Raw genomic sequence first — 26,227 nt, 5'->3', positions numbered from 1 at the left:
TTGTATTTATTTGCTGGTGTCGGAAAAATTAAAGCCCACATAAAACATTGGTTCCACATCACTTCTTTCTGATTTCCCCTTTTTCCTTCCGACCCCTCCAAAGATAAAGACAAAGTCCTGTGGCAAACACTCATGCAGCAAGAATCAATCACGAGGAGAAGCAACACACGCACTTCGCAGCCGCGACACTTATTCTGCTTGGCTCTCGAAGGGTTAAAAAAAAAGAGTTCCGATGCCTAGAGAGGGCCAGGAAGATGAAAGGGGTGTGTATATAGAAATCAAAAAAGCCAAAGTTCCTTCCTGTTTGAATTCTCTTCAAGCAGCAGATGAATGGAGAGGGAGGGGGAGGTGGCAAGATCCAAGGTAGGAGGAGGTGCATCTTGCTGCATGCAGGAAATCCACAGAGGATGGTGAGTATAGCCAGAGAGAAGCAAAGCAAGGGACCAATCTTTTTCTCCTGGAATGGTTGTGCCTTTAACAGCTGCATGACAGGCAGAAATTCAGCAGGTGAAGCTTTCTCTGGCATAGGGAGGGAAGAGTGATGAGCTTGTCCTACTGAATTTCTGCCTGTCATTCAACTGTTAAAACCTTAGGATATTTTGTTTGTGTGTATGCCTTTTAATCATAAAACAAGGGAAGAGACAGCTTTATTGGATCTTGTAAGCATATAGAAGAACAGGATGTGGTCATGGCTGCTGGTGTAGATGGCTTTATAGGGGATTTGACAAATGCATGGGTAGCAGGGGTGTCACTGGTTGTGTGGAACCTCCATGTTCAGAGGAAGTCTATAGCTGAATACCACTTGCTGTGATCCAACAACCAGAGAGGGCTCTTGCCTTCAAGCCCTGCTTGTTGGCTTCCCAAAGGTTGAAAACAGGGTGCTGAGCTATATGGACTCTTGGGCCTGATCCAGCAATGAAGGTAATGCAAGATTTGTGTTATGTGTGTGTGTGTATGAAACTATTGTGCTGAGTCAGGCCAATAGCAAAACTATTATGCTAAGCCCATCTGGCCTAGTGCTGCTGCTGCTGCACATGAACTTTATTAAGCTACATGAGGACTTGTGTTGTGTAATGACTAAAAGACAGCTGTGAAGCATAACTTCCCTGCTTTGAACCTCACCTCTGCCATGACCTTATTAGGGGACATTAGGCAAGGCACTCTCCCTCAGCGGCAATCTGCAAATAATACTAGCCTTGCAAGGTTGTTGTAAGGATAATATATCCAAATAATAGACACGTGAAGCTCTTTGCAGAAAGTGTGAAGTATTCTGGTTTTGTCTGGTGTTTCCCCCATTTCTGAGGCCTGTCAAAAGATCCAGATAAATTGAAGGTTGATGCTTTATTGTATCGTCTTTTGAGAGCCCGTTTGGCCCAGAAATATTGGCATAACTATTAGGAAGGGTTGGGTGGGGATAACTAATATTGTAGCAAGTTCTTCTTTTGTATTTTATTTCAGTTTCTTTTAAAATACAAATAACCTGAAAGTCTATCCTCATAAATATCCAGAACACATTCCCAATTCAGACTACAATAAAGAAAATAGTGAGTACAGATAAATATTGTCCTGATACTACTTGTTCCAATAATTAAGAAAGTAAAATGTGTTTGAGAAAAATGTCTTATCTATTGTGGTAGACAAGTTTAGTCATCAAAGTGAGTTGTTGTTTTTAAGCTTCTCTTGTCAAATTAAGTATAGAGGGAAATAATTTATAAATATAAACAAACTTCATTTCCTAGGGTTGCTCTAATGAAACTCCTTTTCAGACAGGAATGAGCAGCTTGAAGATCTCTACCCACCACCACTACCAAGAAGGGCAGGTGAAATGAAGGCTATAGTCCTGGGTTCTCAAACTTGACTCTCTAGGGCTGCAACTCCCATAATCTCCAGCAGTGTTCCTTGGAACAGGGATTCCCTGATGTTGACTATAACTCCCATCGCCCTTAGCTGCAATGTCTTTGGCTGGGAATGATGGGAGTTGTAGTCAGTGTTCCCTCTAACAGGGATTCCCAGAGCAGAGGTTGTTGACTACAACTTCCAGAATCCCCAAGCAAAAGCCACTGCAGCTGGGGATTCTGGGAGTTGTAGTCAACAACCTCTGGGAGTCCCTGTTAGAGGAAATACTGGTTGTAGTCAACACCTGGGAATCCCTGCTACAGGGAACACTGATGCCCGGGCCCAAGGCTATCATGGCTGGGGATGATGGGAGTTCTAGTCCAACAACATCTGGAGATCAATGTCTAAGGACCCCTGCTGTCCGTGTTCCCTGCAACAGGGATTCCCACAAATTGTTGACTACAACTCCCATAATCTCTAACTGCAATGGCCTTGCAGCTACTGATTGTGGGAATTGTAGTCATCATCATGTGGGAATCTCTGTTGCAGGGAACACTGACAGCAGGGGTCCTATGCATTTTTTGCTTTGCAGGAAATCCCAATGATAGAACTTGATAGAACTTCCTACTTGTTATACACGCTTAGGTTTACATTGCATGTATTTGTTTTTTAGGGAACAAGTGGGGTTAAAGTGGAACATTTTCACTTGGATTTCCTGGGCCTTGCTGGAGAAAGAGACTTTGGATGGATTTATACTATTTTTAAAAATGTCTAAGCCAAAGCTTCCAAGGCTGCTAATAAAGGGGTATAATAAAACAACTGAAAGCAAGTCAATATCAAATGCCAAATAAAATTGTGTTAATTAGGTTCTGGTATCAGCCTTCTGTTTCTTATTGGACTGCGAGCTCTTTGGGGAGAGGGAACCATCTTATTCTTTGTTTCTATATAAACCACTCTGGGAACACATTTGTAAAGAAGCAGTGTATAAATAATTAATAAAACCATTGAAATGTCAGATAAATAATAGTAAACTTTGTTCGTCTCCCCACAACAAACTGCTTCCTGGGCAGCTCGCAACAACACAGCAATAAAATGATAACTGAAAGGAATAAAATGATCTACAAAAAGCATTTCTACCTGGCACTCACATGACAACACAGTGCACTAGAAGAGTATCTCACACAAGTGGAGAAAGCTGGTGGAAAAGCCCTGCTTTTGTCACCACGCACCAAGGTGGTGACACCAGGAGGCGGGCCTCTGATATAGATGTAAGTGATGGGAGGTGCTTTACGTCTGAGCTGGAGAACCAAGGCTAAAGGGCCAACATTTTCCAGAGCTACTGTGTTGATTGACTTCTACAACAAATCAGGAAGAATATCCCACTCTGTACAAAGCTCCACACCAGTTTTTATTTATTGTACTACTTTTAAAGTGTGCACCCCACATGATCAAGGCAGCTAACAAGAAATTAAAAGAAAACAACACTAAAAAACGCAATAAAAGTTGAGCAGTAGCTGCAATAATACAAATCATTAAAACATCTTTATAGACAGCAAAAACAGCATTTCAAAAAAAAGAATGAAACCAATTTTAAAAACCCAGTGCTTGGCATCCTGACAAAATTGCTCAGTGGAAGTCCTACTGAAATTAAGTAGACCCTGAGTAACTCCTGAGTGGTGCTATTGAGTAACATAGTCTGGGTATCAGCCAGTAACGTAGGATATTGGGGAAGGCCTACTGAAATAGAAATGACTTCAAAAGCTTTTAAAAAATTGTCAGGGAAGGAACCACCTGGAGATAAAATGGCAGGGAGTTCCAGAGAGGGGGGCTACCATCAAGAAGGCTTGCTTAAGTATTTGTGCCAATCAAAGCTCAGAAGGTGGTGGGCCATGCAAGAAGCCCTCTCTTTAAGATCTTATAGGGCAGCTGCAAGTGGGAGAAGGCAGCCCTTCAGATACTGCTCCTCCTTTCCTTTTGGGCTGTTAAGGCATGGCAAAGCTAGAAACAAGTTGTTGAATGGAGTGATCATTCACTCCCTTTAAAATGTATCCAGAGGAACTGAATGGGTACATTTTTGGCTCATACTTGGGCACTGATCTGAAACTGGTATCTCTGTGTATCTTTTTTTTTTTTTTTAATGTCCAGTGCCTCTTTATATCTCTTACTTAGTCCTATTTGCATCTCTTTCCTGTAGAGAGAAACTCCTCCTCTTAACCTGGCTTGTCCGTTTAAGTGCCTCTTGGCCCAGAAGTCCTGCTCATCTCTACTGCCTTCTTAAGAGATAATCATCAACTTTATGCGGCAAATTATATTTTTCAGACCTAAGAGAGCTACAAAGCTGGATATAGGCACCAAGAATTGCTGAGGAAGTGAAGACAACGTCTCTGAGGGAAGAGACAGGCCAGCCTTAGATGAGGCTGATCCTGGCCCAAGACAAAATGGCCACCAAAGAGGGCACACAGTCAGGCTTTGGCCTGCGGTTTCATGCAGAGCTGGAGCAAGGGGTACATCGGCGGATTAAGGTGGAGGAAGAGGACCCATTGGATCCTGCCTCAGGGGAGGGATCAGGGGAAGCCCCTCATATCTTCCAGGCTGGGAGTATCCGAGAATTGCTGCAAAGGCCACCTGGAGAACATGAAGCGGGTGAAGGCCTACTTCAGCGCTGGGAAGCCCAGTGGCAGGAGTTTCTGAAAACATTGGAATACCCTCGCTCCGAATGGGAGACGCCACAGTTGCTGGAGGAGCCCACCCCATGGGACAATACAAAGGCCTTCCTGGCCTCCTTTGAGCAAGTGGCCGAAGCCTGCCGGTGGCCCAGGGAGGACTGGATGGCCCGTCTCCTTCCGGCCCTCAGTGGGGAAGCTGAACAGATTTTCAGCAGCCTGGATACCAGAGACAGGGTTGACTATGACAAGGTGAAGGTTGCCATCTTGCGAGGGGATGCCATCACCAGGGAGAGGCAGCGCCAGAACTTCCGGCGTTTCTGCTACCAGGAAGCCGAAGGGCCGAGAGGGGTCTACAGCCAACTCCAGAAACTTTGCCATCAGTGGCTCAAAGTGGACAGGCACTCCAAGGAGCAGATCCTGGAACTGTTGATCCTGGAGCAATTCCTGGTCATCCTGCCCCAGGAAATGCAGAGCTGGGTGAGGGAAGGTGGCCCGGAGACCTGCTCCCAGGCAGTGGCCCTGGCTGAGGATTTCCTGCAAAGACAGAGAGCAGATGGAAATTGGGAAGAGCAGGTGAGAGCCAGCTTTCTTCGGCCTGGTCTTGAAAATCCTTCAGTTACATCAGGGGTTCTCAAATGTGGGTGCCCAGCTGTGTTCCCTGTAACAAGGATTTTCAGATGTTGTTGACTACAGCTTCCATCACCCCCAGCTGCAGTGGCCTTTGGCTGGGGATGATGGGCATTACAGTCAGCAACGTATGGGAATTCCTGTTGGTGCCCAGATGTCGTTGGACCAGAGATGTGGAGTAGAAAATGTTCCATTGCTAAAATTTCTGCTTGACTATTTGAAAAACTTTAGATACAGTGGAAGGAAATTAATATGGTGGAGGGTCTGGGTTTTTAAAAAAACTGTATATATAGGATGATATAGTGGCGATGAAATACGGATAGGAGTTTTGCAGGAGTTTAGCGGGAAGTGTGCGGGGGAGTTTGGAACAAACTCCTGTGATCACAAGGAGCCTGGTGGAGAAGAGAAAGTAAGTACATATCCCTCCCTTGTATCCCTCATATTCTTGGGAAAGGCTGTTTGGACAGTTAAATAGCTGACCATTACAGCTGAGACCTATCCTTCTAATAAACAGATAATAAACTACTTAAAATAAACTATCTCTAAATACTGTAAACAGCCAACAAGACAGTATGAAGATAGAAAGTCAGCAGGGGAAGGGGCACTTCCCAGTATATTGCACAGAGTGCCACATGTATGACTATTTGCCCCATGGGCAGAAGTCATGGGTGTGTGCTCAGTGCAAGGAGCTCCTGGCCCTCAGGGAACAAATCCGTTCCCTTGAGACCAAAGTGGCAGATCTGGAGAAGCTCAGAGAGACAGAGAGGCATGTGGACGAGACCTTCAGGGATGTGATAGAGGCATCCCACGCTGGTAGCTCCTCTGCTGTCAGGGAGAATGAAGGTCTTGGGCAAGGAGGACATCAGTCTGAGGAAGAGGGAAATGCTCCTTTAGAAGGGACCCCTTCCATGGATGATGAGCCCATATCCTCTCGCACGGGGGATACTCCTCTGGGGGGTGGGGGCCTCCTTGTAGTTGTTGATTCGATCATTAGAGCGATAGAGAGATGGGTGTGTGACCCGCGTGTTGACCGCATGGTGACTTGCCTGCCTGGTGCGAAGGTTGCGGAAATCATGCGGCGTCTAGACAGGCTCCTAGGCAGTGCTGGGGAAGAGACAGCTGTTGTGGTGCATGTTGGCACCAACGATGTGGGAAAATGTAATCGGGAGGTCCTGGAAGCCAAATTTAGGCTGATAGGTAGAGTATTGAAGTCCAGGACCCCCAAGGTAGCATTCTCAGAAATGCTACCTGTTCCACGCGCAGGTACAGTGAGACAGGTAGAGCTGAGGGGTTTCAATGCGTGGATGAGACATTGGTGCCGGGAGGAGGGGTTTAGATTTGTTAGGCACTGGGACACATTTTGGGGCAAGCAAGGCTTGTACAAAAGGGACGGGCTGCACTTGAACCAAGATGGAACCAGACTGCTGGTGCTTAAAATCTAGAAGGTTGCAGAGCAGCTTTTAAAATGACACCTGGGGAACAGCCGATGGGAGCTGGGCAGTATCCCGTTTGGCAAAAGCCATCCTTTAAAGTGTGAGGGTGCAAAGAATTCAGATAGAACAGAAGGGGACAGAGCAGAACCACATAAAGAGCAGACGGGAGCCTGTGCCAGCAGGTCAAAGAGTCATAAGAATAGCATACTTCAGGTGAGAGATTCAGCGGATAGGTGCTTATATGCCAATGCCAGGAGCCTCCGAACCAAGATGGGTGAGCTGGAGTGCTTGGTTGCTAACGCAGAAATAGATATAGTGGGCATAACAGAAACATGGTGGAACAGTGAGAACCAGTGGGACACAGTCATCCCTGGGTATAAAATCTACAGAAAGGACAGGGAGGGGTGTCTTGGAGGTGGAGTAGCACTGTATGTTGAAGAAGGGATAGAATCTAACAAGCTTGAAAACCTAGGTGGACTGGTTATGAACTAGAAACTATAACTAGAAACCCTGTGGGTGACTATACAAGGCCGGAAAGGGAATGTGCTACTGGGGCCGTGCTATCGCCCTCCAGATCAAAACGCCAACAGTGACTGGGAGTTGCAGGAGGAAATCAGGGAGGCGTCAAGGAGGGGCAGGGCTGTAATTATGGGTGACTTCAATTACCCACACACAGACTGGGTAAATTCACAGTCAGGTCAGGACAAAGAGGTCAAATTTCTAGGTACACTAAATGACTGTGACCTAGAACAGTTGGTCATGGAACCGACCAGAGAAGGAGACCTTGGACCTAATTCTGAGTGACACCCAGGACCTGGTGCGTGACATCAGTGTCATCGACCCTTTGGGAACAGTGACCACAGTGCCATCAAATTCAGAATACATGCGGGGAGAGAATCACCAAGGATGTCTAACACTGACATTTTAAATTTCAGAAGAGGAAACGTCTCCAAAATGAGTACGGTGAAAAGAAAGCTGAAAGGGAAAACCAGGAGAGTCACTTAGCTCCAGAGTGCATGGAGTTTACTCAAAACCACAATACTAGAAGCCCAGTTAGATTGTATACCCAAAAGGAGGAAAGATACCACTAAGTCCAGGAGGATACCAGCATGGCTCACGGGTACTGTCAAAGAAGCCATAAAAGGGAAGAAGACTTCCTTCTGAAATTGGAAGGCCTGTCCAAATGAAGAGAACAGAAAGGAACACAAACTCTGGCAAAAGAAATGCAAGGTGACAATAAGGGAGGCAAAAAGAGAGTTTGAGGAACATTTAGCCAAAAGTATCAAGGGGAATAACAAAAACTTCTTTAAGTACATCAGAAGCAGGAAACCTGCCAGGGAGGCAGTTGGACCATTAGACAATGAGGGAGTGAAAGGGATTATTAAGAAGGATATGGAGGTTGCAGAGAAGCTAAATGAGTTCTTTGCGTCTGTCTTCACAGCAGAGGATACTGAGCATATACCTGTTCCTGAACCAGGCTTTTTAGGGATGGAGGCTAGAGAGCTGAGTCAGATAGAAGTGACAAGAGATGATGTACTAAACTGGAAAAACTGAAAGCTAACAAATCACCAGGGCTGGATGGCATCCATCCAAGAGTCCTCAAAGAACTCAAACGTGAAATTGCCAACCTCCTTGCTAAAATTTTCAACTTATCCCTGAAATCGGGCTCTGTACCAGAGGAGTAGCAAATGTAACACCGATTTTCAAAAAGGGACACAGGGGTGATCCGGGAAATTACAGGCCAGTTAGCCTAACGTCCGTTCCAGGCAAATTGATGGAAAGCATCCTCAAGGATAAAATTGTAAAGTACCTAGAAGAACAGGCCCTGCTGGGAGTTAGCCAGCATGGCTTCCGCAAAGGTAAATCTTGCCTCACCAACCGTTTGGACTTCTTTGAGGGTGTCAACGAGTGTGTGGATCAAGGTGATCCAGTTGACATAGTATACCTGGACTTCCAAGAAGCTTTTGACAAAGCTCCTCATCAAATACTCTTGAGGAAACTTAGCAATCATGGGATAAAGGGACAAGTACATGTGTGGATTGCTAACTGGTTGAAATACAGGAAACGGAGGGTAGGTTAAATGGAGAGTTTTCACAATGGAGGGAAGTAAGAAGTGAGGTCCCCCAGGGATCTGTACTGGGACCAGTGCTCCTTAACTTGTTCATAAATTATCTAGAAGTTTGCGTAAGCAGCAAGGTGGCCAAATTTGCAGATGACACCAAACTATTTAGGGTAGTGAAATCCACAACAGATTGTGAGGCGCTCCAAAAGGATCTCTCCAAACTGGGTGAGTGGGCGACAAAATGGCAAATGCGGTTCAATGTTAGCAAGTGTAAAGTGATGCACATTGGGGCGAAAAACCTCAACTTCAAGTATATGCTGATGGGATCTGAGCTGTCGGTGACTGACCAGGAGAGGGATCTTGGGGTCGTGGTGGACAGCTCGTTGAAAGTGTCAACTCAATGTGCGGCAGCTGTGAAAAAGGCAAATTCAATGCTAGGGATCATTAGGAAGGGGATTGAAAATAAAACGGCTAATATTATGATGCCCTTATACAAAACTATGGTGCAACCACACTTGGAGTACTGGATGCAATTCTGGTCACCACATCTTTAAAAGGACATTGTTGGACTGGAAAAGGTGCAGAAGAAGGCAACCAAGATGATCAGGGGCCTAGAGCACCTTTCTTATGAGGCAAGACTACAATACCTGGGGCTTTTTAGTTTAGAAAAAAGACGACTGCGGGGAGACATGATAGAGGTCTATAGAATCATGCATGGTTTGGAGAAATTGGAGAGAGAGAAGTTCTTTTCCCTCTCACACAACACTAGAACCAGGGGTCACTCCATGAAATTGATTGCCAGGAGGTCTAGGACCAACAAACGGAAGTACTTTTTCACACAATGTGTGATTCACTTGTGGAACTCTCTGCCACAGGACGTAGTGACAGCCAACAACCTGGATGGCTTTAAGAGGGGTTTGGATAACTTCATGGAGGACAGGTCCATCAATGGCTACTAGTCGGAGGGCTGTGGGCCAATTCCAGTCTCAAAAGGCAGGATGGCTCTGAGAACCAGTTGCAGGGGAGTAATGGCAGGAGAGAGGGCACGCCCTCAACTCCTGCCTGTGGCTTCCAGCGGCATCTGGTGGGCCACTGTGTGAAACAGGATGCTGGACTAGATGGGCCGTGGGCCTGATCCAGCAGGGCTGTTCTTATGTTTTTATGGATACTACCCTACTCCAGACAAGAGAAGACCTCTTTTAATGCATAGATAAAACAAATAAAAACAAAGCTCTTATAAACTCTAGCAAACATGTTTCAGTGTTAAAACATCATTGTCAATGCTCTATCTCAAACAGCTGGAGAAACTACTGAAGCTAAATAACCAATCCAAGAACAGGAGAAAGGAAGGAGGAGGAGATGACTCTACAGAACAAATTTTAACCCTTTTATAGACCAATACATTTCATTGCCTCTCATTTCTTCCCTAACATTAATAGTTAGTTGCAGCTGTCAATATGCATGGCCTCTTTTACCTTATGCTTTACTGTATTCCCTTCAATAGCCTAAATGAATATCTTTGTTCCTACAACTCTTCCCTCAAGTTTTTTTTCCTCATGTCCAGGGTTTCAATCGGTTATTATGTTGCATGTCTGCCAAATGCTCTTTATGCAGTACTCATGAACCTGGAACATCATCTGGTTAAGTCCAAACTTCATGACAATACATGTGAGCGAGGTGGTGGTGGTGGAGGAATTGTTTGATTTGTGAGAAGGAAGAGGGTTGTTGCCAAATTAAAGATCATATGTCTGGAATGTGATGACCTTTACATTGGAGAAACAGGGAGACCCCTGTTAAGAAGGTATAAAGAGCATCCCCTGTTTGTGCAGGCAGCCCAAGCCTGGAACTGTCAAAGGAGCTGAGCAGGCAGCCTCTAATCACCCCACCCCCAGCATACCCCACACCCACACACCTCCACCCATGACCATTCCCTCATGGAGATTAAAGGTAAAACAGTTTAAGATTCACGACAAACCAAAGGTCACCTTAAGTGGTGCAGCGGGGAAATGCTTGACTAACAAGCAGAAGGTTGCTGGTTCAAATCCCCGCTGGTACTATATCAGGCAGCAGCGATATAAGAAGATGCTGAAAGGCATCATCTCATACTGCGTGGAAGGAGGCAATGGTAAACCCCTCCTGTATTCTACCAAAGAAAACCACAGGGCTCTGTGGGCGCCAGGAGTCAAAATCGGATTGACAGCACACTTTACTTTACAAACCAAAGAGGCACCATTTTAAAGTGGTGACTTATATTTAGCACTGGGAGAGCAACTGGCCCTCTCCATCCCCAGCATAGCATGCATAACATCCATCCAATGATTTGTTGCTGATGTCCACCTTACGTTACTTTGTCGATTATGAGCCCTGTGTTAGTCACTTTGAGAATTCTTGTTGTAATAATAATATTTGTAATAATTACTAATATGGAAAAATATGGATTCAGGGGTTGCCAACTTTTTTTTTTTACATTTATATCCCGCTCTTCCTCCAAGGAGCCCAGAGCGGTGTACTACATACTTGAGTTTCTCTTTCACAACAACCCTGTGAAGTAGGTTAGGCTGAGAGATGCGTGACTGGCCCAGAGTCACCCAGCTAGTTTCATGCCTGAATGGGTCTCCAGTTGTTGATGAACTACAAAGTTCAACAGCATCTGCTAAAGGCTATTGTGGCTAGGGTTGATGGGAGTTGTAGTTCAGCAACAGCTGGAGACCAAAGGTTGGGAGGCCCTGAAAATCCTTTCTTAAGATGGACTGAAATAAAGCAAAGGGAGACATGATGAGAGGGGCAGACTCTAGAAAATTGTGACCTTTGGGTGCCCCAGAGATTTTTATCAAACCAGAGGGCTGCCCTTGGAAGTTTATTATTTATTTATTTATTTATTTATTCGATTTCTATACCGCCCTTCCAAAAATGGCTCAGGGCGGTTTACACAGAGAAATAATAAATAAATTAAGATGGATGCTTGTCCCCAAAGGGCTCACAATCTAAAAAGAAACATAAGATAGACACCAGCAACAGTCACTGGAGGTACTGTGCAGGGGGTGGATAGGTTGAAGGAAGGTAACAGGATACATTACATAAGTTAAAGGAAGGTAACAGGATACATTACTTCTATTTCTTCTCTGTCTCTTCCTCTTCCTCCCTTTCCTTCCCCCATTTTTCTTTTTTCTATTTCCAAAAAAAATAATCCTAAAGAAGTCAGTGGTCTGATCCACCTTAAGATCAGGGTATGATTTGCTTGTTGAAGAACAATACTGTCATTGAATGGACTGGTATCTGGCAAAAACATGATTCTAGCCCCTGGAGCTCCTGTTTTTTTTTTTTTTTAATAACCATCTTTATTAAAAGCTTTTTAAAAAAATTTTTTACAAGTATGTAAACAACAGAAAAAGAAAATACTAATGCAACGACGATACAGGAAACCTACTAACATTCTGCCTGAGAGATGTATTTTGAATGTTGAGAAGTTGAAGCTTGTTAAAAAAGCGGGTGGGGAGGAAAAGGGAAGAGTTGTAAGGTCAGTTTTTAATTTTTCTATGATTAATTTAAGTACATCACTACAAAAGTTAGGAGGAGAGGGACATGTGAAGCCACTGTTAACGTAGTGAAGCAAAAGGAGTCATGTGTGGGAAAAGTGATTTTTCTTTGATTAATCCCAGGGCCTCTGATAAGTTAATTTTTCTGCCAAGGCTATTTACTGTATCCTGGAGAACCAGACATCAATGCCTAAACCACAAGAAAATTTCTAAAATGTTTCCATATGCGCCGTAACTAACAAAGAGGCTTGGAGAGACCTACCTCTTTTTCTAGTACCGCCACACCCACCATCCTGCTCCTGCTCTGAATTGGCTCTCCATTTTTGCTTTCAGGATCTGGGGCCAATTGAGGAGGTCGCTTTGTATTTCTCCGAGGACGAGGAGTCTCTGGTGAACTGTGAGCGCAGACCAGTTTACACAGGAACTGATCGAGAGGCTGACGATGGAGACACTAGCTCACTGGGTAAGGATTGCCTTGTGCCGAAGGTCTGCACTGCTCTGAAGTTCTCCAGGGCATCTCTCTTTGCCAACAACATCTATCTACATACATACATACATACATACATATATATATATATATATATATATATATATATATATATATATATATATCTCTAAGGCAGGGTTTCTCAACATGTGGGTCCCCCAGTGTTATTGGACTTCAGCTCTCATAATCCCCAGCCCCAGTGGCCTTTAGTTGCGAATTATGGGAGTTGAAGTCCAATTACATCTGAGGAACCACACATTAAGAATCCCTGCTCTAAGGCATACCTGTCACTAATCCCATGCGTGGCAGCTCTTGCGAGAGTTCGCAAGTGAGCTTCTGGCAAGGAGAGAGGAAAGCAGCGCTGCTGGTGGACAGGCTTGCGGGCAAGGCAGGAAAGAAAATAGTGGTGGTGGGGGGAATGGTGGCGGTGGGCGGGCAGGGGGAGAAAATGGCGATGGTGGGTGGGCGGGGGAAGAAAACGGTAGCAGCGGGCAGAGGGAGAACTAGAGGCTCAGATGCTCTGCGCCCGGCCCAACTAGTATATTGTGATGATGAATATTTATATATTGCTTTTCAACAAAAAAAAGTTCACCAAGTGGTTCATGTCAGAAAAGGAAATGAGAGGGTTCTCTGTTCTGTTGCAAAAAGAACACACACTCTAAAAAGAAATACAAGGCAGACATCAGCAACAACCACAGGAGGGATGCTACACTGAGATTAATAGGGCCAGTTGCTCTCCCCCTGCTTTGAAAGGTGCCTCTTTGGCCAGTTAACAAGGATTGTGTATGTGTGTGCGCGCGCATGTGTGTACTGCACAGGGAGAGAGTGAGCGAACTATTTAATAGAGGCTCTCTCGCGCTCTCCCTCTCTCTCCTTTCTGTTTTACTGACTGACGGACTGTAACCCAGTAGCAGAGCCTCTGCTTTGCATACAGAATATACCCGGTTCAGTCCCCAGAATCTGGAGACGCTGCTGCCAGCAGTCTCTGGAGTCAGTGCCAGGGGTAGGCAACCTTGGCTCTCTGCAACTACAGCTATTGTGGCTGGGGTTGATGGGAGTTGTAGTTCAGCAGCAGCAGCTGGAGAGCCAGGGTTGCCTACTGTTCCCTTGTAATCGATGGACCACGGGTCTGACTCAGTAGAGGCCAGCTTCTTATGTAACCAATTTACAGCTCGGTGGCAGAGCACATCTTTGCATGCGAATGGTCCCGGCTGGGTTCAGTCTCCTGATGATTTATTTATTTCAAATTTCTATATACCACCTTAAACCAAAAGTCCCCAAAGCAGTTTATATAGCCAAATTGGGGCACCGATTAAAAAACCTCCTAAAACATCTTTCCCCCTCCAGTTTTCACTGTCCTTTTTTGGTTCTGCTCTTGTTCCTTAAAGAGACTGTTCCTTGAGTCTTGTAGGGGTCATTGGCCAGTATGACGTCAGCAACTCCTGGCTCTCGGACCTCTCCAAGGAAGAGGCTTCTGGGGTGATGTAGAAAGTCTTTTCCCTAGCCCTGGGAAGCTGGAAGAAAGGCGAGATGTGAATACAATAAACAAATAGCACAAGGGTTCCCAGTTCTGGATCCCCAGATATTGTTGGACTACAACTCCCATCATCCATGGCCACAATGCTGGAACCATTGTAGCTGTGGAACACAGGAACATAGGAAGCTGCCATATACTGAGTCAGACCCTTGGTCTATCTAGTTCAGTATTGTTCTCACAGACAGGCAGCAGCTTCTCCAAGTTTTCAGGCAGGAATCTCTCTCAGCCCTATCTTGGAAATGCTGCCAGGGAGGGAACTTGAAACCTTCTGCTCTTCCCAGAGCAGCTCCATCTCCTTAGGGGAATATCTTACAGTGCTTACACTTCTAGTCTCCCATTCATATGCAACCAGGGCAGACCCTGCTTAGTTAAAGCGACAAATCATGCTTCCTACCACAAGACCAGCTCTCCTCTCCATCATCTGTGGATGATAAGAGTTGTAGTCCAACATCATTTGGGTTCCCAGGAATCAGAGGAACCCCTGCAATGGAGCATTGGGCAGATTCAAACCCTGGCACAGTCATGAATCTTGGCCTTGAGCTAGTTGCTGCTTTCTCCCTGGTCTGTCTCACAGGGTTGTTGTGAAGATATCTCCATTTATCTTGCTCTGAACTCCCTGAAGGGAGGGCGGGGTACTACTAGGGTAAATAAAATAAATAAGCAATAGAAACTTGATTTCTGCTCATTAGCCTTGAATAAAACCGTCACAAAATTAGAAGATTAACATTCCTGGTGAGAAAGATATCCGTATTCATTTGGAGACAAAAACAATTTGGAATAGCGTGTCAGAAAGCAGCCCAAAGGAAAACTTAAAACATCAAACGAAACAAAATTATCTTGAAATTCATAACCAACTCCTTATTTGGATGTGACCGGCAAGAAATTTTGCGACCTTAAATGTGGGAGCTTGAATGGTAGAATTCAACAAAAAAAATACTATTATTATTATTATTATTATTATTTTACATTTATATCCCGCTCTTCCTCCAAGGAGCCCAGAGCGGTGTACTACACACTTGGGTTTCTCTTTCACAACAACCCTGTGAAGTAGGTTAGGCTGAGAGAGAAGTGACTGGCCCAGAGTCACCCAGCTAGTCTCATGGCTGAATGGGGATTTGAACTCGGGTCTCCCCGGTCCTATTTCAGCACTCTAACCACTACACTACGCTGGCTCAGAAATTCTATACTATAATTTCTGGCACATTTCTGTGAAATTGTATAATCAAAAGTGCTATAAGTTTCTGTCTAGGAGATCTATAACAGGGCAATAGAGCAGGATGTGGGCAATAATTCAACTTGATTTGAGTCACAGCGCTCAAGAGGTGTGTTCAACACCTCCTGGAGCATTATAGGACAATTCCTTCTTTATGCACCAGGAAGGAGGGGCCTCCTTCCATGTTCCCTATGGGGCGAGTCAACTCTAAATGCAGCATTTAAACTCCTTGCTTTTGGAGCTGACTCAGTCCCTTAAGGCTGTTTGTGCCAAAATTAATTAAAATCATGCAATGGTTTTGCTGCCCCCCCCCCCCACACAAATGTGTTTCCTAATTTTTTTTTTTTAATGTTATGTGAAAAGGTTGGGAGAAACTGCTTTAGAATAACTCCTGAGTAGTACTGTTGTGTAACTTAGTCTGGATGTTGGCCATTGAACCTTGCCAAGGCAAATGCTGTTCAGGTAATTTAACTTAATTACTGTTAAAAAATATATAAAGATAGTGCTGCAGTGTTATCTGCCTTGGCTGATCATGCATTTATTAAAATTAATCAGTGGGAGGAAGAGATACTAAAACAACAGAGAAGAAAAGGCAAGAGTTAATACACTTTTCACCTTCATGTTCGCCTTTGTTTACCTTCATTTACCTTCATGTTCTCCTTCTTTAAGGCCGGGGTTCTCAACCCTGGGTCCCCAGATGTTGGAGTACAACTCCTATCATCCCCAGTCATAATGGCCAAAGGGGATGCTGGGAGTTGTAGTCCAGGAAACAGAAAAAGGCCTGTAACTGGGTTTACCCACAACTAATCAATTTATGAAACAACCCAAGGCAATAAATTTTCAAATTATATTGTCAAATAGAATAATCCTTAGTAAAAATAATATAGACAGTCCAACAGTGAATTAGTAAACAATTATAAAAACAATATCCATAGAATATAAAATTTAAAAACTAATCCATATCAAAGACACAATAAAAATGTGCCCATGTCTATCCAATAGGAATATAGGAACAGAGGAAGCTGCCTTATACTGCATCAGACCATTGGTCCATCCAGGGCTGGCCCACCCATTAAAGTTGGCACAAAGCCAGTAAGGGTGGTAACTGGTGCCCCTTGCTGTCCCACTGCCCGCCCAGGTGCCTCCCTGGTCACAGCGAACAGGAAGGTGGGCAGGCGACAGGTAGCACACGCCTGCCCTCCTCACTGCTACCACCCCCTGCTTTGGCAGCTGGCTTTCCCCATAATGCTCCAGGAAGGAGGTGCCCCTTCCCAATACTTAAAGGAGTGAGTCAGCTGCAAAAGCTGAGAGTTGCACCTCCCCACCTTTGCAGCTGACTTGTTCCTTCATGAGCTGTGAAGGGGCACCTCCTGCCCTGAGCCTTATGGGGCAAATCAGCTGCAAAGCGAGGAGTTTAAACTCCTTGCATTTAGAGCTGTCTTGCCCCATAGAGAACAGGGAAGGAGGCCCCTCCTTCCTGGTGCATAAGGGAGGAGTTCAAAACTCCCAGCCTTTGCTGCGGACTTGTCCTATAAGGCATCAGGAGGGTAAAATAAAAAGGCACACTGACACACACACACGGCTCCCAGGGATGCAGTGTGCCACAATTTCTGCTCCCTCCCCGATTTAAATGTATCTCGGGGGGTGGGGGGAGGCTTGGGAAACACTGCCTGAAGGGATAACAAGTGTGTCTTATTCAAAGTGTCCTCTTTGCTCCCACAGGTGAAGGATGGATAAGTGCGAATGAGGAAGACGAGGAGACATACCAGCCAGAAGGTTTTGATCAAATGCACCTAAACAGGATGCAAAAAGTGGGGAGAGTGGAAAAAGTTTCCCATTTTCGTGAGCAGGAAGATTCCTCTGAGGCTTGTTCCCAAGCAGAGAGGAAGAAAGGAAATAACCTGCAGGACAGAGCAGACACAGCTGTTCTTTGGGAGGGTGACAGGTTCAATGATGGGCCCAGGGGAGAACAGAGAATCCACACAGGGCAGAGGCAAGATGCATATAAGGTTGATAGATGGAGCTTCAAGAAGAAGCCAGGCCATATGAAACACAAGAGAATCCACCCAAGGGAGAACCTGCACAAATGCTCTGATGGTGGGAAAAGCTTCAATGTGATCTCTCACTGCATTTCCCGTAAAACGAGATATGGAGGAAAGAAGCAACATAAGTGCCCAGACTGTGGGAAATCTTTCATTGCCCAAGCACATCTTATTATTCATCAGAGAACCCACACTGGAGAAAGGCCCTTTAAATGCCTGGCCTGTGGGAAGACCTTTGCCCAGAGTTCCAATCTCACCGTCCATCAGAGAATCCACACAGGAGTAAAGCCTTTCCAGTGCTCTGACTGTGGGAAAAGCTTCTGCTCAAGCACCAACCTTGTAAAACACCAGAGCATTCATGTGAAGGAGAAGCTGTATAAATGTTTGGTTTGCAAGAAAAACTTCAAGGTGCATGCTCACTTTATCAACCATAAGAGAATCCATGCTAGGAGGAAAATGCATACGTGTCCAGACTGTGGAAAATCCTTCCTGGCTGCATCGCACCTTATTATTCATCAGAGAATCCACAGTGGAGAGAGACCATACAAATGCTTGGAATGTGGGAAAACCTTCAGCCAGAAGGCTCACCTGACTGTCCATAAGAATATCCACAGAAGGAAAAAATCCTTCAAGTGTTCAAGCTGTGGAGAAAGCTTCCGTTCCAGCACTAACCTTCTCAAACATCAAAGGAGCCACACAGAAGAGAACCCCTATAAATGCTCTGAGTGTGGGAAAACCTTCAGGGTGAATTCTCACCTTATTGCTCATAAGAGGAACCACTCAGCCAAGAAACCACATAAGTGTTCCTACTGTGGGAAATCCTTCTTTACCAAATCGTACCTTATCATCCACCAGAGGATCCACACTGGAGAGAGACCTTTTAAATGTCTGGTCTGCGGCAAAGGCTTCAGCCAGAGTTCACATCTTAATGTCCATAAGCGAACCCACACGGGAGTGAAGCCATTTCCATGTACCAACTGCGAGAAAAGCTTCAGTTCTAGCACAAACCTCATTAAGCATCAAAGCAGCCACACAGGAGAGAGCTTATATATATGCTCAGATTGTGGGAAAAGCTTCAAGGTGCATGCCCACCTTATCGCTCATAAGAGGATCCATGCAGCCAAGAAACCACATAAGTGCACCTACTGCGGGAAATCCTTCTTTGCCAAATCATACCTTATCATCCACCAGAGAATCCACACTGGAGAGAGACCTTACAAATGCTTTGACTGTGGGAAAAGCTTCACACAGAGCTCCCACCTTACAGTGCATAAAAAAACCCATGTAGGAAAGAAGCCGTTCCAGTGCTTGGACTGTGGGAAAAGCTTCAGTGTCAGCTCTCACCTTATTGCCCACAAGAGAATCCACGAAGTGAAGAAACCCCACAAGTGCTCATACTGCAATAAATCCTTTGTTTTCAAATCCTACCTTATTATCCATGAAAGGATGCACACAGGAGAGAGACCATTCAAATGTCTGGCCTGTGGCAAAAGCTTTAGTCAAAGTTCTCATCTTAATGTCCACCAAAGAACCCACTTAGGAAAGAAGCCGTTCCAGTGTTCTGAATGTGGGAAAAGCTTTCGAATGAGCTCTCAACTCATCGCCCATGAGAGAATCCACACAGCAAAGAAACCTCATAATGATGATACTACTACTACTACTACTACTACTACTACTACTACTACTACTAACAATAACAGTAACAACAAGTGCTTGGATTGCGGGAAATCCTTCATTTCCAAATCCTACCTTATCATTCATCAAAGAATCCACACAGGGGAGAGACCCTACAAATGTCTGGCCTGTGGGAAATGCTTTAGTCAGAGTTCACACCTGAATGTCCACCAAAAAACTCACCTGGGAGCAAAACTGTTCAAATGCCCTGACTGTGGGGAAAGTTTCAGTTCCAGCATGAAGCTCCTGAAGCATCAGAGAATCCATATGAATGGGAACCCATTTCAATGCCAGGACTGTGGGAAATCCTTTGTCACCAAGTCGCAACTTGTGATCCATCAGAGAAGCCACACAGGAGAGAGACCATACAAATGCTTGGACTGTGGAAAGGGGTTCAGCCAGAGTTCAAACCTTATTAGGCACCAGAAGATTCACTCCGGGGAGAATCCCTATAAATGCTCAGACTGTGGGAAAAGTTTCTGCTCACAGGAGAATCTTATTAAGCACCAGAGAATCCACACGTAGCTATAAAGAAGACTCTGTGCTCATACACTGTTGGGAGGCCATATAAGGCCACTTTCATGCCTATGACTAATCATATTTTAGTAGCCACTGCAAAATAAAAAGCATAAATAACAAATGCTGCACTGGCTGTTCAGAAAGATTGTGAGAACCCCAAATTTGCTCCTCATCAGAGAATCTGTAAAGGATGCAGCCAGAGTCCACTTTTGGACCACAGGGAAACCTTTAATGGAAGCGCATATCTTTCTGTGCACTGAAAAATGCACTGTCAGACTCAGTCCCACAGCAGGTCCCAAACATGGAGCCTAAGAGATATAAGGGGTGATTCAGCCAATGGATCGCCATCCAGTCCTGTCCGTAGGAGGCAACTACATGGACCAGCAAGGAAGCTTCTTAACAGCATTAAGGTCATGTGGTACTTCCTGGGATTCTACAAAATTTCCAGGTGGAAACCCGCTGGTCTCCAGATGATAGATGGCCTGTGGCATCTGTCCTCTCTCTGTCAACTAGAGTCTTTGAAGTCAGGTAGTATATACATATACTAAATAAATAAACATAAATAAAATAAACTAGGAAGGGCCCTGTTACCCATGCAAGTGGAAAACCATTTAAGAACTATGACTTGGGAGAAAACTTCAATGACAACTGAAACCTTAATATGAAGAAAGGCCACACTGAAGAGGTACCTGCTTAGAATGACTTTAGAAACGCACACAACAGAGAATCCACATAGGAAAGAAGCCATATAAACACCTGGATTATGAGTAAAGCTTCAGCTGGAACTCTTGTTAGTAAATATCAGAAAATCTACACATGCAAGTGAAACCGTCCCAGTTTCTATAAGGTGTCATAGAATTAACCCAGGAGAGAAATGAGGAATGTGAACATCTTTCATAAAACAGCCAGTTATGCTGACCAGTTAAGGGCTTTTAACCTTTTGTTTGATTTTTTTTTAAAATTTGTGGCATACAATAATGACTATATGTTGAGGATATGTTATGATGCAGACTTTCTGTTGACTGAATAACCAGACACTACTTTTTTGGATGAGAAAATCATTGCTGCAAGCAGGCCAGAGATAGACAGGCTGACCCTTAACAGTGGCTGGATGCTGAAAACTGAGTGCACTTGTATCCAGAAATCTTTGAGAGAGCACACTGATCTTAGGAACATAGGAAACTGCATTATTCCGAGTTAGACTATTAGCCCACCTAGCTCATTATTGCCTACACAGACTGGCAGCGGCTTCTCCAAGGTTACAAGCAGGAGTCTCTCTCAGCCCTTCTTGGAGATGCCAGGGAGGGAACTTGGAACCTTCTGCATGCAAGCAGGCAGGTGCTCTTCCCAGAGCGGCCCCATCTCCTAAGGGGAATATCCTACAGTGCTCACATGGAGTCTCCCATTCAAATGCAAGCCAGGGCAGACCCTGCTTAGCAAAGGGGATAATTCCATGCATGTTACCACAAGACCAGCTCTCCTCCCATGGCTGAGGATGGGAAAGCCTTGATTTCTGGGTCTTTGAACTGCGACCTATGACTGCCATCCAACCTCCCATGGACTCCAGACAAACTATGTTGACTACCCAGAGGAGATGTGCAAGCAAGCAGACCAATCTTGCCTCCTTTATGCAGACGGTTGCCTGGATCACGACCTATGCTGTGTGGAACCTGGTGCATAGGACACTGGAAGAGATCAGACTGCTGTAATAAGCGTTGGAGGCGGGGCTGGGGGAACTAAGAAGACAGTTGTGCAGAAAGAACATCATGGGTGCTTCCAGACCAGCTGTAGCTTCCACAGCAGTAGTTTCACAGACAGCTAGTGCATCTGACTGGTGCATAGCAGTCACTCCACGTATGGTAGTCACTCTTGTCTTGTGCAGTGCTCTTCTTCTTCGCCTGCAATGGCTGCAGGCAGTGCTGCTTTTGCTGCCATGGAAAGCATTGCTGTTAGGGAGATTGCTGCTTAATATGTTTGCAGATTTTCTGGAGATGGGTGCTAGAGTGCCAGAGCACACATCACCAGGAAGATTCCAATCCAAGATTTCAGTGTGGTAGGGCTACCCAGGAGAGAGCTGGACACAAGTCCCTTGTGCAAGCCCACAGCCAAAAAAAAGAGGGAATGATCTTGTCTTACTAACTTCAAAATCTTCCTTTCACCAGCTTCAGAAAAGCACAGCTGTTGCTGTCCCCCTGCCGGATGTAAGGAGGAGAAAGATCAGGAATGCAAAATACAAACATGTATTTGTTAACTAGAAATTAATGCCCATAATATTATATCAATCTTAATAGGTAAAAATTCACTAAATATTTATTCCAAATAAACACCTTGAAAGCAATAACACTAATTATGAGAAAGATAACCCTTGAGGAGAGAGTTTTCTTTAAAAATGCTTACTGCTTTTTGAATGGGAGCTTCTTACTAGCATCTCTTCATGTGGAAACTACAGCTACTAAAAGATAAATAGCCTGCCAGTTTTCTCCTTTTGTATGAATGAGTGGCTAGTAAACGGAAGCCACTAATTAAGACCACATGTCAAAACACTTTTGGCTCATTCTGCAAGCTTTAAAAGAACAAAGGATCTACAAGATTAATAAGAAAACCTGAGAGTGTGGCTACATTTTGGAACTGTTAAGATATTTCACTGAAGCCAGTAGTTCTGCGTTATGTAGCTATGATTTGGGTTATTGGACTTTGAATTCATGTTTTCAAAGTGTGTATTTTGGATGAATATAGTGAATTTCTACCTATCAAAAATGTATTTATTTATTTATTACATTTCTATACCGCCCTATCTATCAAAGAGCTCATAATATGTTTGACATATTATGAACATGAATGTCTAGTTAATAAATACAGCATTCCCGATCTTCCTCATTCTGTATGACGATGATGAATGCTTTTATACTGCTTTTCAACAAAAGTTCCCAAAGCGGTTTACATAGATATAAAGATAGATCCCTGTCCCCAAAGGGCTCACAGTCTAAAATTCTATACAGCTCTTGTTCAGTTCAGGTACACATAATGTGAGTTGTTTGTTTCCTTGCCAGATACTGACAGTGGCGGGGTTGGTAGGTAGAGGTGGTGCCCCTTGGATTGTACGGAGGCACTGCGGAATCCACCTCTGAAATATGTGCAGTATGCCATCTGAAAAAATATCGGATGATATATTGCACAACGCTCCATCTGCCTTGTAATGGAACGTGTTGCAGTTGCACAAGAGAGCTCTTGTGCAAATGCAGTTCAGTGATGGATGGCCATTATAGTTTCATGACAGATGACCATTTTTTTGTGCATTTTCACAATTCTTGCATTTTGCCCAAGACTGCTCTTGGGCAGCAGCACAGGACAAGACAGATGGAACATTGTGCAGTATGTCAGCCATTCTCTGCAAGCTGCCATATACCGAGTCAGACCATTGGTCCATCTAGCTCCATATTTTCTACACAGACTGGCAGCAGCTTCTCCAAAGTTGCAGGCAGGAGTCTCTCTCAGCCCTATCTTGGAGATGCTGCCGGGGAGGGAACTTGGAACTTTCTGCACACAAGCATGTAGGTGCTCTTCCCAGAGCAGCCCCATAACCTAAAGGGAATATCTTAGTGCTCACACATGTAGTCTCCCATTCATATGCAACCAGGGTGGACCCTGCTTAGCAAAGGGGACAAGTCATGCCTGCAACCACAAGACCAGCGCTCCTCCCCTGATGTGTTTTGAAATTAATATTTTCTCAAGTGATAAGATGCTGTAAATCTCACATGCACTTGTAACTTGTTTGAATCCCAAACAACACAGCCCCTGCTCCCATTATTTTCCAGATGGAGACATATGCTCACACACCCCGCAACGCCAATGTACGCCTCCAGAAAATCTGGTGGGGAGGTGGAGCTTGCACAAGGGACCTATACTATATCTCTCCCCCAGGTGGTGCTGCCATGTTGAAAAGCACAACCCCGCTATCACTTTTTCTTCCTGGGGAAGTGCACTCATGCACTCCACAACACCAGCGTATGTCTCCAGAAAAACCGTGTCGGGTGGAGCTTGCACAAGGGACCTGTGCCCATTTCTCTCCCAGGTTGCCCTGCCACGCCACATTGAAAAGCACAGCCCCCACCTTTTCTTTCTGGAGACGTGCCCTTGCTCTCCGGAACTCTAGCATATGTCTCCAAAAATGAGGGAATGAAAACATTTAAAACCAATGGCAGTCTCACCAAAAGTAATGCTTTCCCTGGCAGCAAAAGCAAACATCCTATATCCCTGCTTGATAGATTTCTTTTTCATCCAAGGCACTGAGAATCTGAAGGCCATTTGAACTTAGACAAGGTCAAGAGAACTTAAACTGAGGCTCCCAGTTAAGCTACAAAACCAGCTTTATACATAGCCCTTTCCCTCTGCATGAATCCTCTTCCATACAAGTGGCAGCTTTTTTCTTTTTTTAATTGTGGCCACATTGCTTCCTCTCTGGAGTAACATTTAATATGGATTCAAGGATGGCAGTCATGCCTTTCCAATCTGTGTATTTTAGGTTCCTGGCTATCAGCTACCCATGTATCAATCTGTGTTTTGTTTGTGTTTATTGGCTGCGCTGGCAACTCTGTTTTCCGTTCCTGCTATGTGACTGCTGGTTTTTGCTCCACCTGTATTCTTTCTTTAAATTTTCAGAAATAGTTGATTAATTGTCTTCATTCGAAGACCTTTAGTGAAGTGCTGTAATAACTATCTTCATAAATATTAGTATATTGGTTTGTTTTTTTCTTCCCCCAGATCTAAAATTATATTCTTACTGTCTGTTGATTGTTTCTCATGTTTGGGGCAGTATGGCCTTCCAGGCACTTTGCCAAAAAAAAAAAAAAAAATTATCTACCTACGTATTTAATCTAAGAATATAAGAACAGCCCTGCTACATCAGGCTCTAGTCCAGCATCCTCTTTTACACAGTGGCCCACCAGATGCCTCCGAGAAGCCCACAGGCAGGGGGTGATGGCTTACCCTCTCTCCTGCTGTTGCTCTCTTGGTATTTAAAGACCTCTTGTCTCTGAGGCTGGAGGTGGTCTGTAGCCACCAGACTAGTAGCCATTGCTAGGCCCATAGATAGATCTATAGCCACCTCCTTTTGTATGGGGTGGTAAAAGAAGCTTTGGGCCCTGGAGATAGCCCTGGTGTGGGCAGAACTTTCATTGGGCAAGGTGAAGTGAATGCCTCAGGTGGCGGATGATTGGGGCACCATCAGGGCAGTTAGATGGCACCACCTCGGTTATCATTAGGGTACCAGCAGGGAAGCCACTGCTGTTTTGGGGACCAATCTGACCTTTGCAAACTTTGCAAGGAGTGTGGGGAGAAGAGGGAAGGGTGCCCTTCTCTTCTCACACTTCTTGTCAAGTTTGCGAGAAGCGTGAGGAGAAGAGGAGGCTGCTGGCAACCTTCCCTCATTGCCAGAGGCAGTTTTTTCATGAGGCAAGGGGGGGCCATCGCCACAGACAGCAGTTTATTAGGGCACTTGTAAGGCGACAAGATTCCACTGCCACCATCAGAGCAGATCTTTGAGACTGATCTGACCCTTGCAAGCTTGTAAGCCTGTCACACTCTTTGCAGAGCTTGCAAGAAATGCAAAGAGGGAAGAAGAGACTGCTGGGAACCTTTCCTCTCCATGTCCCACTTTCAAAACTTACAAAAGTCCTTTTGAGAGGCAGCTGGCCCCCACCAAGGACAAGGCAGCTTTTTGGCACCTCACCTCAGGTGCCATAATTCCTTGGGCCACCCCAGAGCCCTGCAGGGGTGTGAAATTTTATACAAGGCAAAGGGGGACACCCCCCCAAAAAAGGCAAGTAGAAACCTGGCCTGCGAGCATACAGACTGGCATTGTAGCATTGTGTAAGAATTGTACTCTTAGCTCTCCAACCCCTAGCGCTACACGGACAAACCCACACCAAGCTCTGTCAACATATAGGCCTAGTTCTGATGGCATAGCGAATGATGGCTTGTCATGAGAATAAGCCACAGTGAACCTCACATGTTCACATGCTCCCCTTCCTTTTTCTCCCCACACCAGGGGAGAAGAATTAAAGCTTCTGACTACATTTTGGAACAAACCTCAGTTTCCCATTACAGCTGCATACAGGAAACTGTGGTTTCTACAGCTGAACAAGTCAGAATCTGGCATGATATAGGGATGTGCACAAACCTGTTCGGAACACTGCCAGGTTCGAAGGTTCAACTCCAGGAGGGTATCTGCCTTTAAGGGCGGGGGAGGGTGCACTCCCCCCCCCCCGGCTGTGTTTCTCCCGCTGGCGCTCGGCTTCCTAAAAGGTCCATCGGAGCAGCAGCGTACCTCCCTGCTGCCCTGTTGCCCCCTTTACCAGAAGTAACCAGAAGTACTTGATGCACCTGCACATGTGGCACTCACACCTGTGCACATCGCACTCATGTTGGGTGCATGCATGTGACATGTGCAGGCCCGACATGCACAGGCACATCGAGTACTTCTGGTTACTTCCAGTATAGGGGGCCATGGGATGGCAGTGAGAGACGCTGCCGCCCCGATGGACTTTTAGGAAACTGAGCGCCGGCGGGGGAAACGGGGGTGGGGGTAAAGTGCACC

The 26,227-nt window shown here is 45.1% G+C and overlaps 1 protein-coding gene across 2 annotated transcripts; it reads left to right on the top strand.

Annotated features, from left to right (window-relative positions):
* Positions 1-311: 311 nt before the first annotated feature.
* LOC128342578 (zinc finger protein 493-like) lies at positions 312-24,421 on the top strand. Of its 2 annotated transcripts, XM_053289993.1 has the most exons (4): positions 312-410; positions 4,031-5,075; positions 12,494-12,623; positions 17,120-24,421. In XM_053289993.1, exons 2-4 carry the CDS (start codon positions 4,248-4,250, stop codon positions 19,636-19,638), a joined length of 3,477 nt encoding a protein of 1,158 aa, XP_053145968.1. In that variant the 5' UTR covers positions 312-410; positions 4,031-4,247; the 3' UTR covers positions 19,639-24,421. The 2 variants fall into 2 exon arrangements, with proteins under 2 accessions (XP_053145968.1, XP_053145969.1); XM_053289994.1 differs by lacking the exon at positions 312-410 and having other exon boundaries at positions 3,930-5,075.
* Positions 24,422-26,227: the final 1,806 nt, after the last annotated feature.

This window comes from Hemicordylus capensis, chromosome 2 (assembly GCF_027244095.1).
Source record: "Hemicordylus capensis ecotype Gifberg chromosome 2, rHemCap1.1.pri, whole genome shotgun sequence".
NCBI classification, from domain to species: Eukaryota; Metazoa; Chordata; class Lepidosauria; order Squamata; family Cordylidae; genus Hemicordylus; species Hemicordylus capensis.
Note: the sequence above shows the minus strand (reverse complement) of the source record. Positions and strands in the feature narration are given on the sequence as shown.

Coding starts and splice junctions, on each gene's coding strand:
- LOC128342578 (XM_053289993.1), top strand. CDS start 4,248: ATGAGGCTGATCCTGGCCCAAGACAAAATGGCCACCAAAGAGGGCACA. Junction 5,076..12,493: donor ATGGAAATTGGGAAGAGCAG/GTGAGAGCCAGC, acceptor TTTTGCTTTCAG/GATCTGGGGCCAATTGAGGA. Junction 12,624..17,119: donor TGGAGACACTAGCTCACTGG/GTAAGGATTGCC, acceptor TTGCTCCCACAG/GTGAAGGATGGATAAGTGCG.